Source organism: Anarhichas minor, unplaced genomic scaffold, assembly GCF_050575085.1.
Source record: "Anarhichas minor isolate MPS153535 unplaced genomic scaffold, ASM5057508v1 ptg000042l, whole genome shotgun sequence".
Lineage (NCBI taxonomy): Eukaryota > Metazoa > Chordata > Actinopteri > Perciformes > Anarhichadidae > Anarhichas > Anarhichas minor.
In genome coordinates, this window is record NW_027466488.1 from 8,481,686 (window position 1) to 8,497,655 (window position 15,970).

A 15,970-nucleotide genomic window follows, 5' to 3' on the forward strand; every position below is an offset into this window, starting at 1 on the left:
ATGAACTCAGTGGGGTGTAATGTGTCATAAGCAAGGAGAATAATTTGAAGAAGAAGAATTGCATTATTGTTATAGTTGATCAAAGAATGACGTGCTTAACTACATCCATTGCTAACACCATCAATCATTGTCACCTGTCTGGGTCTGCCTGTCTAGCAGTTGAGTGTTTTTGGGGAAAAATATTTGTTTGTGCTAATTACTCAATGTTATGAAATCAATTTAAGTAGTAGGCCTGCAATAGCTAAGCTACAGCTTCTACTGGTGCTGGTGCAATGGTTTGTTTGAGGGTTTTATCATTTTGTGCAGAAACGGCGTATACGAACATATAGTCCCACTGTAAGCCTGCTGAAAAACACTGACAAGCAGCATCAGCATAGAAGCTGCTTTGGGTTTATTTAATTGTGTTTTTCTGCCACATGGTGGCAGTGTAGCATCGCTGGTTTCACACTAGTATAAAATGAGAGGAAGACGTATCCAGCGGGTGGTTAAAAACACCCTACAACCACATGATAAACCTTATGATGACTACATACATTTTTCAGATGGTCAGTCTGAATGAAATAATAAAATATGCTCTGCACCCACACAGTCCCGTGGTAGAAATGAATGAAGGTGGTATGCCCCTGCTTTCTTTACTAAAACCTATCAATCTCCTAAGAGGGCAAGATAGATTACTCAATTGAAAATGTGTGTCTTTGGGGCACTCAATCCATAATGACTTGGACTGGTGCCGGAAGCCTTGTTTTTATTGCGTAAAAAGCCCGACACATTTGTCTCTGTAAGCGTTTGGTTGTTCAAACTAAGCACTTACAAATTCAAGTAGAAGCCAAGGCTAGCACTGTTGACACAACATACATCCGTAGTGTGAATTATGCATCAACTTCACCTGTTGGCTATGAATTGAGTCATTATTAACACAGAACAATATAAAGCAAAGAAACAAGCACATATGCAGGAAGTCAAAGACATAGTGTAAAAAGTTCCAACGTCAGTTTGGGACATATAGTTGTTTACAACTATATAACTTCCAATGAATATGTGAGTGACTTACAGTTTGTACATAGATTAACAGACTTTCTCACCATGCACTATGGACAGTAATGGCTGTTTGGTTAATGTTGTGGTAAATTACACTGGTTAAGTTTAGAGTGGGTCTTTACTTACTGAAAAAGCAAAAGGCCTTGGTTGAGTTTACACATTCTCCTCTTTTGCATGCCAGATGAAAACACGACATTTATTCATTTCAATTTAGTGACAAAAATGATAAATCATCATAAATTGATTGTGCACGAATGTAAATTGAGTGAGATCACTATTGTATGATAAACAGTGATGTTCTCTATCTGTTGTGTTTGTTCAAATTGAAATCACATGACACATGACGTATGAATCACATTCACAAGCAAAGCTTAAGTTAGTGAGAAACAAAACTGTCCAAGAAACAAGTTATAATAAAGTGAAGCCAAAGGGTCTGACAAAGCGTCAGCATGTGTCGAGTTAAAATAAGAGCGTGTCGACTGTAAATCATGTTGCTGTTTTCTTTCCTCAAAATATAAGCAAAGAGATTACTGATCCCTTACTGAAAAATATAAATTTGTCACACAGCAGCGATTTAGGATAACAGACCATGATTTGGATGACATTGCAGCTATCTAAAAATAAAACAGATTTGACTCACGGTTATAAGAAAATGAAAATATCAGTATTAAAAGTCCCATTTAACCTATTTAAGATGAGGACATATATAAGGTGGCCAATGTATGTGGGGGATGCAGATTGCCTCCATTGAGCACTCGGCATTTGATTCCCTGCTGAATATAGTCCAGTAGTTCTTCTGGTCGTCTGCTGTGTTGTTTTATGCTGATTGGAATTATTTAATAGCCATAGTCTCCCCATTAGCTATTATACACAACATGGCTAAACTATTGAGTCTTTAAGCCACGTGAACTTTTCATTTGAATTATTTTAATCACATCACAGCAGAGAGTTCAGAGTCCTCTTGGATGACTCTCTATAAATATTGTTGATGGACAATTCAGTGTATAGTGAAATATTAGGGGCATCTTTTTGATATTAAATTTTTGTACATTCCAGTCGTTCCCTCACTCATCTTAACTCTACTAACTAAAAATGAACTATTATTGGATCAACGCATTGGCCCGCACTGTGCGACAGATTAACAACATGCCTGACATTTCAAGTTAATTAATAGAAGACGTAATATTTGCATTTGAAGATGAAATTTCTCTCAGTATTCAAATACAGACAAGAACATCTTGTGTACATGTGCATCAGTAAAAATAACAAGCTATGCTGATTCATTATTAGACAATACAAATGTCTGAAATTTGGCTCTGAGTGTTTTCACTGCAAAGACAAAGGAAGAGTTTGCACTTTGACAGGTAACCAAAAATAACCTTTTTAACCAAAACAAGAATGTGTTCTTAAGTTACTCACTCTCCTCATCAAAGCTGAATGCAAGTTTGAATGTTTTTATTTAACTCAAATTTCATGTAACCTACTGAACAGGCTCATTTTTTATCAAATTGTACCCAATTTTGTAGTCTAACCTACTTATGTACAATGTTCTGCACCTGAGTTACAGATGTTCAAGGCTGTTTGGCAAAATAAGGTTATAGTTTAAAATCTGTATTCATAGAAAAAAGAAGAAAACTATTTTGGACAGATTATCAGAACACCTCAATTCAACAGCACCACAAATTACAGCCTCCAAAATGACCATAAAGAAACAGTTTCAACATTTAAACATTCATGAAGGTATTCATTTCAGGACTGCTGTATTGGATTGCATTTATTTTTTTGTGAACCTAATTAACTGTTCTTTATTCTGAGTTTCTTACTGGGCCAAACTTGTTGAGCTAACCAGAAATCTAGATTACACAACTATGAATAGTGGATTAAAGTCTATGTTTCCTCCCACCAGTGACAACTCTGAATACAACGGATGTAAAGCAACAGTCAAGGCATTGTGGGAGAGATATGAATAGCTTTCCCTTTGTCTACAATGGATTAGCCCAAGGCAAAGAATGGGCCATCTCACCTCACCACTATTGATCGAGAGAATCATCCCTCTATGCAAGGACGGGAAAAGTACAAAAGATAATATTGATTTCATGTCAAAATATTCAGAAAACTATAAAGTGTGATTTATATAAGATGCCTATTCGGATTTATATAAGTGTTATTTTGGAAATGCCTTGAGTACAAAAGTGAAAAAGAAATCTTACTCATACTTAGCAATCAGTTGTTAGTGTTGGGCCTATAAATAAGGACTGTGGGGGTCAAATGTATCAGACCCTTGTGGAGGCAAACAGAATGTTAAAGTTTTCAAGCTAGGATTTACACAATTACAGAACCTGTTCATTTTAGAACACCACGTGCACTGTCGATGCCCCAAATGCGTCATACGTTTCTCACTAGAGGACATATATATGCTATTCTCCATTAAGAATCAAACAGCAAGTATAGTGGAGTAGCCATAATGAAGCATTTCTGTGTGCCGACAACATTTCAGTGACTCACAACGTGAACCATTAACATATCATAATGTATCTGCCGCAGATCAAAGTCAAAGCAGTGCAAATAATTATTTTATTAAATATAAATAACTTTTAACGACAAGACAATGTGAAACATCATCATCAAAGTAAATTGGAGAAAAACAACTTTACGTGTATTGCAAATGGCAGATGATGATCAGACAGTTACGGTAAATTACAATCATGATGAGCAGGAGACTGTAAACTGCGTCTAACGTATTTATTTTAACCCATCAGGTCAGATGACATGGAATCCGTGTTCATGCGCGACAGACATCCTCTGTATCACTTTCTGCTTTGGATGTAGCTTTCTAAAATCTTCATCAACATTTCCGCATCCTGAAACAGAGAGCCCATGACATCATATTCAATAACAATTCCATTTAAGTTCATTTTTCTGCGCGAAAAAAACGTTTGCACACTAGTGGTAATCACCTGATTTTTCGTGCGGCTCTCTTGTGTGTCCACCTGCGCTTGCAACGCCACCCGCAGGAACTCGTGAAAAAGCTCCACGAGGGCGCTCTGCTCCACGGGAAGGCTGACTTCCAGCGCATCGACGCCCTGCCCCTGAGCTGGAGGCAGCAGGGGGGTATCCATCACGCTCTTCTTGCCCATGAAATGTCCTGCCAAGTCAAAGACAACGCTCGTGAATATAGACTCAAACTAAGGGGAGAACAAACCTTTTAGGGACATGACAACAGCAAGAACAGCAATATCGTTAGAGGCAGACAATGTTATCATGTAAAACGAAATGTATGGGTATTACATGAGAAAAAGAAAGACATTTGATTCCATTCCATACAAATATGACCGACTGGTCCACAGCTTTAAAGACGATTGTTCTTCTTACCTGTAGCCCAAAGATTGCCTCTTGGATTCACTTTAATTTTTGCAACTTTATTCCTAAACTCAGTCAGGTCAAAACTGACTGCAGTGGTGAAAGACATGAAAGAAAAGAGGACAAGACCAGCAAATAAGCCACAGTGGCAAACAGTATTCAGCGTAAACCCTCTCATCTCAGCGTGGAGTGGCGAACTGTCCTCCAGGGTGCAGATTTTCAAGTGTCTCCTGTTGGTCGTGGATTGCTCAGACGCATCCTGCTTTTATAGGCTCTCCTGTGCGGGGTGGGCTCTGCTTATGTTGCGTGTAGTTAACTTTTGATTCAGCCAGCTGCAATAAACTCATTGGAGTCAAGGTTGTGTTGGATCGAGCCTTTGGCTGTGCGTATTTACGCATCACACGATTCCTCTTTATTAACTCGGGGCAGATGAGAATATTTGATGAAAAAATAGTCTTCTCAGACACCAAATTACACAAGCAGCAAAATACCAGTGCGCAAATGTTTGGTGGGGTTTCATTAAATGAGATTTGATTTTACTTTCTCCTGTTAAAGGTTGAGGGATTTTCAGACGTTTTTGGGGATGATGAGTAAGGCTGCATTTATATTTCTTAGACGAAAACTCCCTAAAATAAATTCATCAAGCTCTTACAATTCACATGAAACCAATCACATATGATATGCCACAACATAAAGTATATTGCCACCATTAATAAAAGCCAGGTCTGGCCCCCAACAATGAGCAACATGACATTTGGCCAGTTGCAGCATGCTGCTGTGATCACCATCAGTCCTCTGAGGACAGGAGAACCTGCTGATTCTCACTGCTAATTTAGAGCGGATAAGACAGACAGCCTCTTTGTCACTTTAGGGTGCTAAAGTTGCAGGTTTAGTGGAAGGGCTGCAGGTCACATCTTGCTCTTTTCATAACCTTTGGCATTCACACACACACACTTGTGATTTCAGACATTCTGCGCAGCTGAATGTCAGTCTAATTAGAAGACTGTCTGACCATCACAGCATCACTCTTATGAAGTTCACAGATTAGATGAACTGGGACAACAGTGGCTTTGTGCAACACTGCATTTTCTTTAAAAGAGGTGATGAATATCACAATTCATTTCTGGGGTTAATTGGTGTTGCTTTGTTCACTCAGGGACACAGCAAAATGAGAAGCTGGCAGTGTAGAAGCTCATGCTTCAACTAATAGCTTACTAACAGAACTATACAAAGTTGTATCAAAAAAGCAGTTTTAAAGGAGACTGCTTGATATTTTAATTTCCTAATCCTTATTTGATTTATTATGTCCATTTGTGACCACTGAAGCATGCTTTTGTGTCCGAACATGGAAGAGATAAAAAGCTCCACACAACAGACAAGATCAAGGTCTTTGGGGTCTAGAGGAGACAACGACCAAATCCAATTTTAGTCAAATGGTTATATTTTGATCCGTACTACTGTATGATTACATGGCTGCGTTGGAAAGCCTCAGACAATTTCATCTTGACTGCAAGTACACTTTCAGGGATGTGCTCCCATTGTGTAGAAGAAGAAAACAGAAACAAGGTTAACACTCAACGCTAAGCCCACTTAACACAGAGGCAGTGTGTGTGCACCCCCCCCCCCCCCAGTGACCTTTACATGAGAAAATTATCAAAAAACCCATTACATCATTTAATTTACATGAAAATGTGTAAGCAAGAAATTATTTCTGGTAGTTTGGCAAATTCACCCTAATTTGCCAGAGCTTGCTACTGGTTTTATAGGGTATTTAGCTTTAAGAATTAAAAACAGGTTGCATGAAATCCATCCCCATCACACACATCTTACTTTAAAGAACTTTATATTTTACAATTCTCTATAAAAGAAGGTATTGCTTAACAGTATTTTGGATTAGTAACAATTTTCCTGCAAAAAGATTTCCAGATGAGAAAATGCTCCCTGAAACAAATACTAGACAGAAACTTAAGTCATTTGATTCTGTATATTAATAAAAGCTGATGTAGGCACACTAATCTTGTGACAGGTCTTCAATATTTGCAGATTGCTGTTGCTCGATCACCCGATATTGCTTTTAAATAAATGTCATCACTGCAGGGTGGACAGTGGCTTTTAATGTAACATAGGGGCCAAGAGAAAATGAGACAAAGAGTTAAAATAACCTAGAGTGGATCGTAACCAGATTTCATATTTAATATCATTCATATTCACTTTTCATAAAATACTTCACATATCTTTTTCAAAGACAATGAATCAACAGAAAAGAAACACAACTTAACTCCTCTTGATGAATGTGGTTTCATATTCTGAGGATTACAAATAAAGATACATTTCAAACTAAATCGAGCTGAGATCCCTCACAAAAATATTTTTAAAGCTTGAATTTGTCAATGTAAAACACCCTATCCACATTTCTACAAAATGCTCAAACAAAGGGTACAAAAAAGCCAGTTGGGTTTTGACAAAATCTAATTTAATTCTGTTTTGAAAGGCATGACTGAGGTTTCCTGGACGTAGTTTATCTTTGAGTCGTGACGTTTGGGTGTCTCACTCTCGATGGACCAACACAAAGAGACCCAGCATGAAGAGAACAGCATACTGCAGAATGAAGACAGGAGATTCAACAGGTTAGATGGACATGCCGAATATGTTCAAGCTTAAAAACTAAGCAAATCTTGTCAAAGGTGCGATGGGGTCGACCAACTTACTTTGAACTTGGGGTAATCATTCATGAGAATGGTGACAATTCCAATGTATGGCACAAACCTGGAGATGATTAAAAAAAAAAAAAAAAAAAAAAAAAAAAAAAAAAAACTTACTGTCAAGAGATTGATGCATCGTACATGTCTGTATACAAAAGGTCCACAACTTAAGTCACTGAATAAAAAAAACTTTCATGACTTTTGCTAGCATCAGGGATGTACTCAGACATTAGAGAGCAGAAATGATTGCAGCTTATGATGGTAAAATATAATCAGAAGAGACCTTTCTGGTTTGGGCCTGTCTCAATCATTTTGTTCTTTATATCGTTTGAGCTGATCGTAATCATTTTGCGTTGTCGTCAGATTCCACAATCAAAGCCAATGTTACAAATAGAAAGTGAAATAGATGCAGTTCCATCAGCTGGTTAAATAAGCCGTCTGCCTGAGCACGAGGACCTGTTGGACGGGTTCTTCTGTTTCAGCTCATATGACACCATGGTTGTTGCTCTCCAAAGCAAGAGGATGATAGAGAGGTGCCAGTAACGGGTCTCTTGATTCATCAGGGTTTGCCTCTGATAAACACTGCAGCTCCTCAAGAGGCAGTCTCTCCTGTGCCTACCGTCCTCGCTCTGGGAGCTGAAGCTGGTACGGTTAATCCCTGTTGCATATTTACTTTTCAAGCCTACTTCTACATTCATTGAAAGTCTTGGAGCACTTTTGTTACATTTGTTACATTTGTTACAGGCAGCCTACACAACAGATTTAGAACGAGCCATTTAAAATAAGTTTCAGCAAACTATTTGAAGATGAATTCACGACATCATTTCAATGAGCAGCCATTCAAATCTTTAACATGGATTTCGGTCTAGTTGCAAAGCCAAACTTAACAGCACCGCTGTGTGGCATAGAATGAAAAAGACAATTAAACCGTAAATTGCTATTAATTGTTTGAAGATTTATCTCAAATTTCATGATCTTGACAGCCGTATTCCGGGATGAACATCTGCTCAAACACACAGCTATGTGTTCAATGCCCTTCCTATCTGTAGGAGCAACGGACGTCTTTAATCTCTGTGTGTGGAGGTGCAATTAATATTTCCCGTGCACCCGCTTGTTCTTATCTATTGTCCAGTTTTTCCCGCAATATTGCATCATGCACACCACATCTGGCAGGGTTTTTTGTTTTGTCTGTACAATAAACAACCAGAACGCAGTAATGGAGTCGTGCTATTTGTTTGAACATGGCGCGTCAGACAGAGCTCCCTACATTAGCCCTCTCACTGGCATGAATTGCTTAAGTCCTACCTTCTTCAATATATATTAAGTAGCAAAAATAATAGAACAACTCTAATCCCCAAATCTTAAACATCAAAGATGGGAAATTGCTGCTTTTTGCATACGACCTTCTTCTCTTTTTCACCAACCAGTGAAAATGAGATTAGAACCATTTGATTGTAAGTGTTGTTTTTATTGAGTCTACCCCAGCAAAGCCTTGGCACACGCATTGTTTTATCTCGCCAATACAGACTACTGAATTTAATACATATTCTTTGACTTTTCAAACTTTCATTGATTGCAATTCTCCTCGTTTTGTGTGAGAAACATATCCAAAAGATACTTCAATATGTGAAGTTATCTGTCCTATTGTGTTATTAAGGTGTCTGTATAAAGATACTTCAATAGGTGAAGTTATCTGTCCTATTGTGTTATTAAGGTGTCTGTATAAAGATACTTCAATAGGTGAAGTTATCTGTCCTATTGTGTTATTACGGTGTCTGTATAAAGATACTTCAATAGGTAAAGTTATCTGTCCTATTGTGTTATTAAGATGTCTTTATCATTATAGATTTTTCTTCCACACAATGTACTTACCCCCTAGCTCGTCCCACCACATCCTTTTTCTCCAGCCAGTGTTGGCCCTGCTTGTACAGTCCTCTGTCGTCCACTGCGTTGTTGTCCCCTTTGGTCAAGAACTTAATGTCTCCATTTTCCCTGTAGACAAAGCACCAGTGTGATTTTAGACCACAGCGAACACCAAGTCCTCCTTTTCAACACATCTGTGTCTGGATGAGGATGCATGACGAGCGTGAAATATCACGGCGGCCTCTCTGAGCATTTATAGATAGCTTTTCAATACAGTTCAATACTGTGAATGACATTCTCGGGTTTGACACACCGGCGTGGGACTCAATGATACTGAAGGTACAAATGAATCATGGCCAACACTACGAATAAAATGTGTATTCATACTTTTCATGGATTTTTAGTACTCTGTGTACTATTGGGATCTCTCTGCCTTCTATCCTGAAGACAACTATCTCTCCGACTCTGATGGGGTCCTCTACCCGGTTGGTCAGAAACAGCAGGTCCCCTCTGTGGAAAGCTGGCTCCATACTCCCACTGAAATGAATGGCAGGTACACATCATCAAAGTGAGTTAACACCATTTAGATCATTTATATTGAACATTTCCACTTGTGTGAAATAATATGCCACGCCAATCTCAGCCTTTGTTTAATTAACAGACGTTAGACACAACTTGTGGCAGCGAGTCCTTTAAGAGTTAAAAAACAACTAAACGTTTGCAGTGTGGAATTGTTTTAAATTGAAGAAACAAATGCAGCCTAATAGCATATTGTAATGTTTGCAAAGCCAACCAACTGCAACTGCATCATGACATTGACATCCCTACCCATCATCGGTTAAACTGGGATTGTATTGCTTGCGTTACTTAAAACTAAAAGGTGTATTAGCATATGACTGAACTAAAAACCTATTGCAGTAACAAAAAATGACTTCACCGAAAGATCATTGAGCAGAAGAGACAAATCACAGGGAGTTGCGAGCCATGCCATCATTTGAACAGCACAGTCTATAATCGTACTAACAGAATGATCAACGGGTCAACCGCTGATCAGCTGCTTGTGTACATCGTTACTTATACTTATTGTGCACACAGCATAACACAATGTACGTAAACACACTTTCAGAGAATCAGAAAGTGATTCTGTGAATGTTGTGTTGCAGAATGATCCTATTTCCACAGACTTGTTCAAAAATATTTCTGTATTTAGCATAATTATGGCGAAAAGGTGACTTGTACATCATATGATTTCTGTTTTCAGAGGTTTGGCATGGCTCGGTAAAACTGGAGCTAAAGAAATGGAATTTAGACGGTCAAATATAGCTTCCCTAATCTGGGATGTTTGTCGTGTGATCTTTCAAATACCTGGCTTTTTTTTTTCCGGAAGAAAGTCAACCAAATCTAACTCTGCACTACAGAGGGATTCACAATTCTTCAAGATTGTTGACGACTTCAAATTTGGTGCTATTCAGTCTGGGTGACGCTCTCTCCCATGACCACTTCAATCACAAAATGTACAGTACAGAGAGAGAGATGCTATAGAAGTTTACAGCAAAACTACATCCTAGTTAAAATGACAAAATCCATGAGATTCAGTGACTGAGCAACTTCTTCTATCAGATATGTGTTGTGGTAAAATGTAGTTTACATTTCCAGATGCGTGCTAACAAAGTCCTCAATCTCTTAGTGTCTCCCAATAATAATTTACAGCTGCCTGAGAGAAAAGGCGAACCCCCCCCCCAAAAAAAAACAATTGTTACAAACGTGGCTTGCCTACTATACATACAAAACAAACTGCCCTTGTGGTGAAGTACTTGTTGTTTATTCATGCTGAACCCATCACCCTGGGAAGTTCTTCACTACTCACGTAAAGTTAGCTACTTGAATTCACACGTCACTAAATCCCATCAGCAGGGACTACAAATGCCAAATTAAGGCCGAACAGGAACCCTAACATTCCCAACAAATGTGACTGAGTTACCTGAGAACAACAACAATTGGACTCTCGCTGCCAGTGACGACCATCAGTCCCTTCCAGATCATCAGCGCAGAGGAAACAATCATGCCAAAGTTCAGCACCTGGTAGTAGAGCTGCAAACAAAACAGAAAGGAATATTAAAACTGCATTTATAATAACAACCCCTCAAAACACAAGCGTGTATGTATGGCTATAAATACCACTAACCAACTTAAGACGCAACTTAGTCGTTAACTCTGAATGTTCCCACCATATGTTTGATAACATTGAATCCAGTGGTGACTCACTGGTACCGTTGAGCTAATCTGACGTTAGACTTTAGCTAACAGTGCCACGACAATACAGTGGTAAAATGAGGGACACAGCTAGCTACACTGAAGTCAGGGTGCGTGTTTGATTACGGTTACCAGGTGTATTTTATGCTGCAGTACAAAGGGGACATTTAAGAGATACATGTGCACGAAACAGCGCACTTTCTATGTCGCTAACAGGTGACGGGTTGAAAAAGCGGCTAGTTCTCGTTAGCTCAGCGGTATCTCGGCGTACAAAGAGGCGGTCGTAACATCAGAGTAAACTCATGTTCGGTTACATACCTGCCGCTTATTCATGCGCCGAACATCGTCGAGAAAGTCTAACGACAACATTGTTGCGGATACTACTGGATAGAAAAAGCACCTAAATCACATTAACACGTTTAAAGTAGCGGGCATATGGATGCACGGTCCACCGCTGAAACTTGCATCCGAATCTTCCGGGTGCGCGTAACCGGAAGTCCCGCCCCCGTTGAGGTGTCAGTTCAGGATACGAGAGAGAGCAGAAGGCGGCTGACAAAACTACAAAAAGGAACTGAAACGGGTTGCTAGCTCTACGTTTGTTCAATGGTGTTTTGCAGTAGTTTATGGACAGCCAAATGAGGGCATTAATGGGATAGTGATGAGTTGGGTGATTGTTCCCTGTGGATCCAGTAGAGTCTTTAGAGGGAAATTGCTGTGCAGCAGCTGCAATTTAAAGTGCAAGGATTGCAAATCGAGGAAAACAAGAAAACCCAAATGTATTTAATATATAGGGCTACAGTGTCAATATCAGGTTAACAGTATGGATCATACAAATGTAAAAGGTAGGGACAAGTGTAGGTGGGTTGCTACAGTATAATATCAAAGTATAGGTAGCCTAAGTGTAAGAGTACATGGTTAATACAGAATGTACGTTATGATATTGCACTATAATGTATCCTTTCAGATTACACATTAGTCATGAGCCTTTCTTTTGATACAAATATTTCCTTCTGATTGAGAGCAAAATGGAGTAAAGCTTAAGCTTACAATCAGTGATAAAATTATTATGACTCAGTGGGTATTATAAACCAAACAGCCACCAATATAAAGAATCACTCTAATATAATACTTTATGGCATATTAATGGCCGCCTTTGAAGGTGGTTAAACTCTATTCTGTAAATAAAACAGCGCACAAAGGGAATGTAGGCGAGTTTACTTTCCACTACAACCTTAATCAACACCTGTACGTGTCAAGATTGTAATAATCTAACACAAATTACAAACAAGTGAGAAGCTTATTATTAACTTCTTTCTTTTATTATGGACCACATCTAATTTCCGATAGGATGTGCGTTTGACTGAGTAAGTGATAACATAATTAGTGACCACACAGCTGAAACCCACCTGCCATGTTTGTTTGTTGACTCAGCCTGTGGGGATTTGTAGCAACACAAGTGTTACACACCTGTTTGAGCCATCATTAAAAAGTCTGGTTTTATGTTGGCATTTATATGACTAATACTTAATTGTTTTTTCCCTCAGTGTAAAAGTCAAATATAATTTCACAACATGTTCTGAGACTGTGTTGACTGTGTGTTTCAGCAAACACTGGTTGGTTTGTATTTGTATAAAAAATGGCGGGGTCTATGTCATACTAAGATGGTGTTTTGGAAATTGACCTAATGATAAATTCTAACCACAAAGATATTGAATTATAAAAAAAGTTTTACATTTCTCCACAGAAGAAAAACATACTTATACTGTATGTTTATAATTCATCAACAGTGCCAATGTTAAAGGAGTATCCTGAAAAGCATTATATTCATTTTTTCCCCTGAGTTGGATTTGTAAAAGACAGATGATCCAATCTGTCAAACCAACACACCAAAGGTAGAGGCAACCTCAAATCCTTTACAGTTGTGTTATCAATTAAAAAACAAGTCAAAATATAAATCTAACTTTGTAACAAAACGTTCTTCTGTGCAATATGTGCTGCATGCATGAATATCCAAGTGCACTTATGGAACAACAGCAGCTGTCAAGTTCCCACACACTGCAGAGTTCAGTTATTCATTAATGTGTACGCATCTCTTGGGCAGTTTCTAACCTAAAATTACTATTTAGATTTCTTTTTTTGTTTCTTGCATATTTCTTAAAAAGAGAAATATGTAACTCAAATTTGTCTGAATTCACACAAAAAACTTAATTTCACAGCTGGTTTAAGGTGGCTTTTACTCCCTCAGATTGTTGTGATCTGTTAATGTCTTGGCTATTCTTTTTCATGCTTCATACAGAGGATGCTGTGTTTACTGCATATATCTAAAAATAACTTTTACTGCAACTTCTCTGAGCAAATGAGGACGGTAGTTGTGAAGTGATACCAACTCATGTTTTGATTATTCTTTTAAAACATCCCATCAAAAGCAGTATTAAAAAGGATTAAAGCTGTTCAGAGGTTGTCCACAATGCCTCTTGAATATGAATATCCTCGAATAAATCAGAATTGTTACCAGGTGATAGCCCAGTTATTTTTGTTGTAGATATTACAGATACCTCTTGACACCCAGGTGTTAGGAGTGGCTGTGCTGTGCTTTATGCAAAACCTAATTGAGAAGGATTAACAGCTTATTGTTGCAGATTCATCTAGTATCCACACCTCCTCTTCTCCTGCAGTATTTGCTCCTGCAGGATTGCTCAGCCCTATTGGGCAGCGCTTCATCATAAGCATATCATCCATGCATACACAGCATTGACACAACACAGCTTTTATTCAGATTTAGCCTTTATGTTCCCCCATGAGAGGAGATAACATGAGATATGCATCAGAGACCAGTGGCAGCCTGGGACTTTTGGTGGGCTGGAGATAAAACTTTTTTCAAATGCCAGCTAGTCTGTGGCATTTAGGGACGTGTGATCATTTTCATATAATCTGCCTAAATATTCACAACTACCCTGGCCTGCCGATGGTAATTGAAGTCAGTCAGGCACAACAATGTGAGGTCAGGCAGCTTTGTGAGAGTGGCCAGATACACACATGTCGCTGTATCTGTTTTTCCTGTTCTTCCATTTGATTTAATGAGCTCTTACTGTCTGTGCCACCTCATTGTGGCTCTGATGTTGTACAAATAATGTCTGGCATAATGTAAAGATGATATTCTATAATATCGTTCAAAAATGAAATAAGATCTTTGCGTAGAGGAGCATATTTTTTACATGTTGCCACATAATGAGTCTGAATGTGAGACTGAATTCTACAAATGTGTTTAATGTGCTAAAGGTCCAGGCTCTGAGTGTGAGGTCTTCACATTAACTCAACATTACGTCCTATTATATTTAATGGCAATTAATTAGGCCTACATGTACACAACATTGCAACAGTTGGGGACTAACAATTCTCTCATTTGCTGCGTCTTATCATTGGTATTAATGCTGAGATTACTATGAGCGATCGAGCGCTCTTCATTTCATTCGGTCAGAGCTTCTTAGTGCAGCAGGAAGAGCCGTGCCACTGCATCTTTTCTCTGTAATTTCCACGCTTCGCTCATAATTATTTCTGAAACGCCTTGCAGGAAATTCATTCGGATTAAGGTATGTCTCATTGTCATTGTCATTGTCATTCCTCTCAGACAAATGGGATTTTTATAATCGACAATGATACTGACATTTCATTCGAGTTGATTTTCAAAATAATATTGATTTTACATATTTTTGCCACTCAGTGATAGTATTGTGGATAACTCTTTACGTATACTATTAATACTTTTATTTCCGTGTGTATTTTGTGATGAGTATGTCACTTTTTACAGCACTATACCCCAACTTGTTTACTATTGTGCTTGTTCATTACTGCCATTTGAAAACTGATAATCAGTGACTAAATATTTGACTCATGGAACCCGCCAATGTACTATAAAAAACTGTAACGGCAGTAGTACTTACAATCAGAATTAGATTTATTCCCAAGTAGGTTTTCTCATAAAATTAATTTACTTTGGTGCATTGGTGCATAAACAGAGAGAAATTAAATAAAAAAATCAAATCAAGTATGGAGCACCTTGGTAGCTGAATAAATTATAAGAAATACTATAACAAATATGTACAGCAAACATTAATATAGAATAGAAGAAAAATACAAAAAACACTATTTCAAATATTTACAAGATACATAAATATAGAATAGAAGAAAAATATAATACAAATGTGAAACATTTATTTGATCACTTTCCAGGATAAATCAAGCATTCACCTCAATATCTCCATAAAGAAAGTTTGGTCAACTAAAAACAGACATCATTTGAAACTTAGTGCAAGCTAAGTTGTTTCACTTGTCTTATTTTCATCAATGGTGCGGTGATTGAACAAACAGTAGGTGGCAGGAGTGTCTTGTTTCATGATAGGTCCAATCTCCTCCATGTTGTTATCGCACATCAATTACACTACATCCAGTCTGTTCATCCGCGATATCGCCCGTGTGTCTGGTCCAAACATGTATATGCACGTCGTCTGAATAGAGTCATGAATGGAGGAAGCCATGTTCAACACCATGTGGACACGTGGTGGAAATCAATGAATTAATGAGACCTGTGAGCCAGATGTCATGCAGTATTGTTTTATTTACATTGAATTAAAGGTTTGTTCTCATTGTCAGAGATGGTTGTTTCCTTCATCAAAGACATTAATTGCACCTGGACGTCTGTGAATTCCATTATGTGTTATGACCTGGTTTTCAAGTGACTATGCATGGGCCTATTG

At 38.2% G+C, this 15,970-nt stretch overlaps 2 protein-coding genes across 2 annotated transcripts; both read right to left on the minus strand.

The window, feature by feature from the left end:
* Positions 1-3,595: 3,595 nt before the first annotated feature.
* Positions 3,596-6,431, minus strand: nmbb (neuromedin Bb). The gene is made up of 3 exons (XM_076109994.1): positions 4,411-6,431; positions 3,996-4,183; positions 3,596-3,899 (listed from the first exon to the last, which is right to left on the minus strand). The coding sequence occupies exons 1-3, from the start codon at positions 4,574-4,576 to the stop codon at positions 3,846-3,848; spliced, it is 408 nt and encodes a 135-aa protein (XP_075966109.1). The 5' UTR covers positions 4,577-6,431; the 3' UTR covers positions 3,596-3,845.
* A 145-nt stretch (positions 6,432-6,576) lies between these two features.
* On the minus strand, positions 6,577-11,716 carry sec11a (SEC11 homolog A, signal peptidase complex subunit). Its single transcript, XM_076109992.1, has 6 exons — positions 11,535-11,716; positions 10,945-11,054; positions 9,351-9,500; positions 8,973-9,092; positions 7,107-7,164; positions 6,577-6,996 (listed from the first exon to the last, which is right to left on the minus strand). The coding sequence occupies exons 1-6, from the start codon at positions 11,583-11,585 to the stop codon at positions 6,946-6,948; spliced, it is 540 nt and encodes a 179-aa protein (XP_075966107.1). The 5' UTR covers positions 11,586-11,716; the 3' UTR covers positions 6,577-6,945.
* Between the last annotated feature and the right edge of the window lie 4,254 nt (positions 11,717-15,970).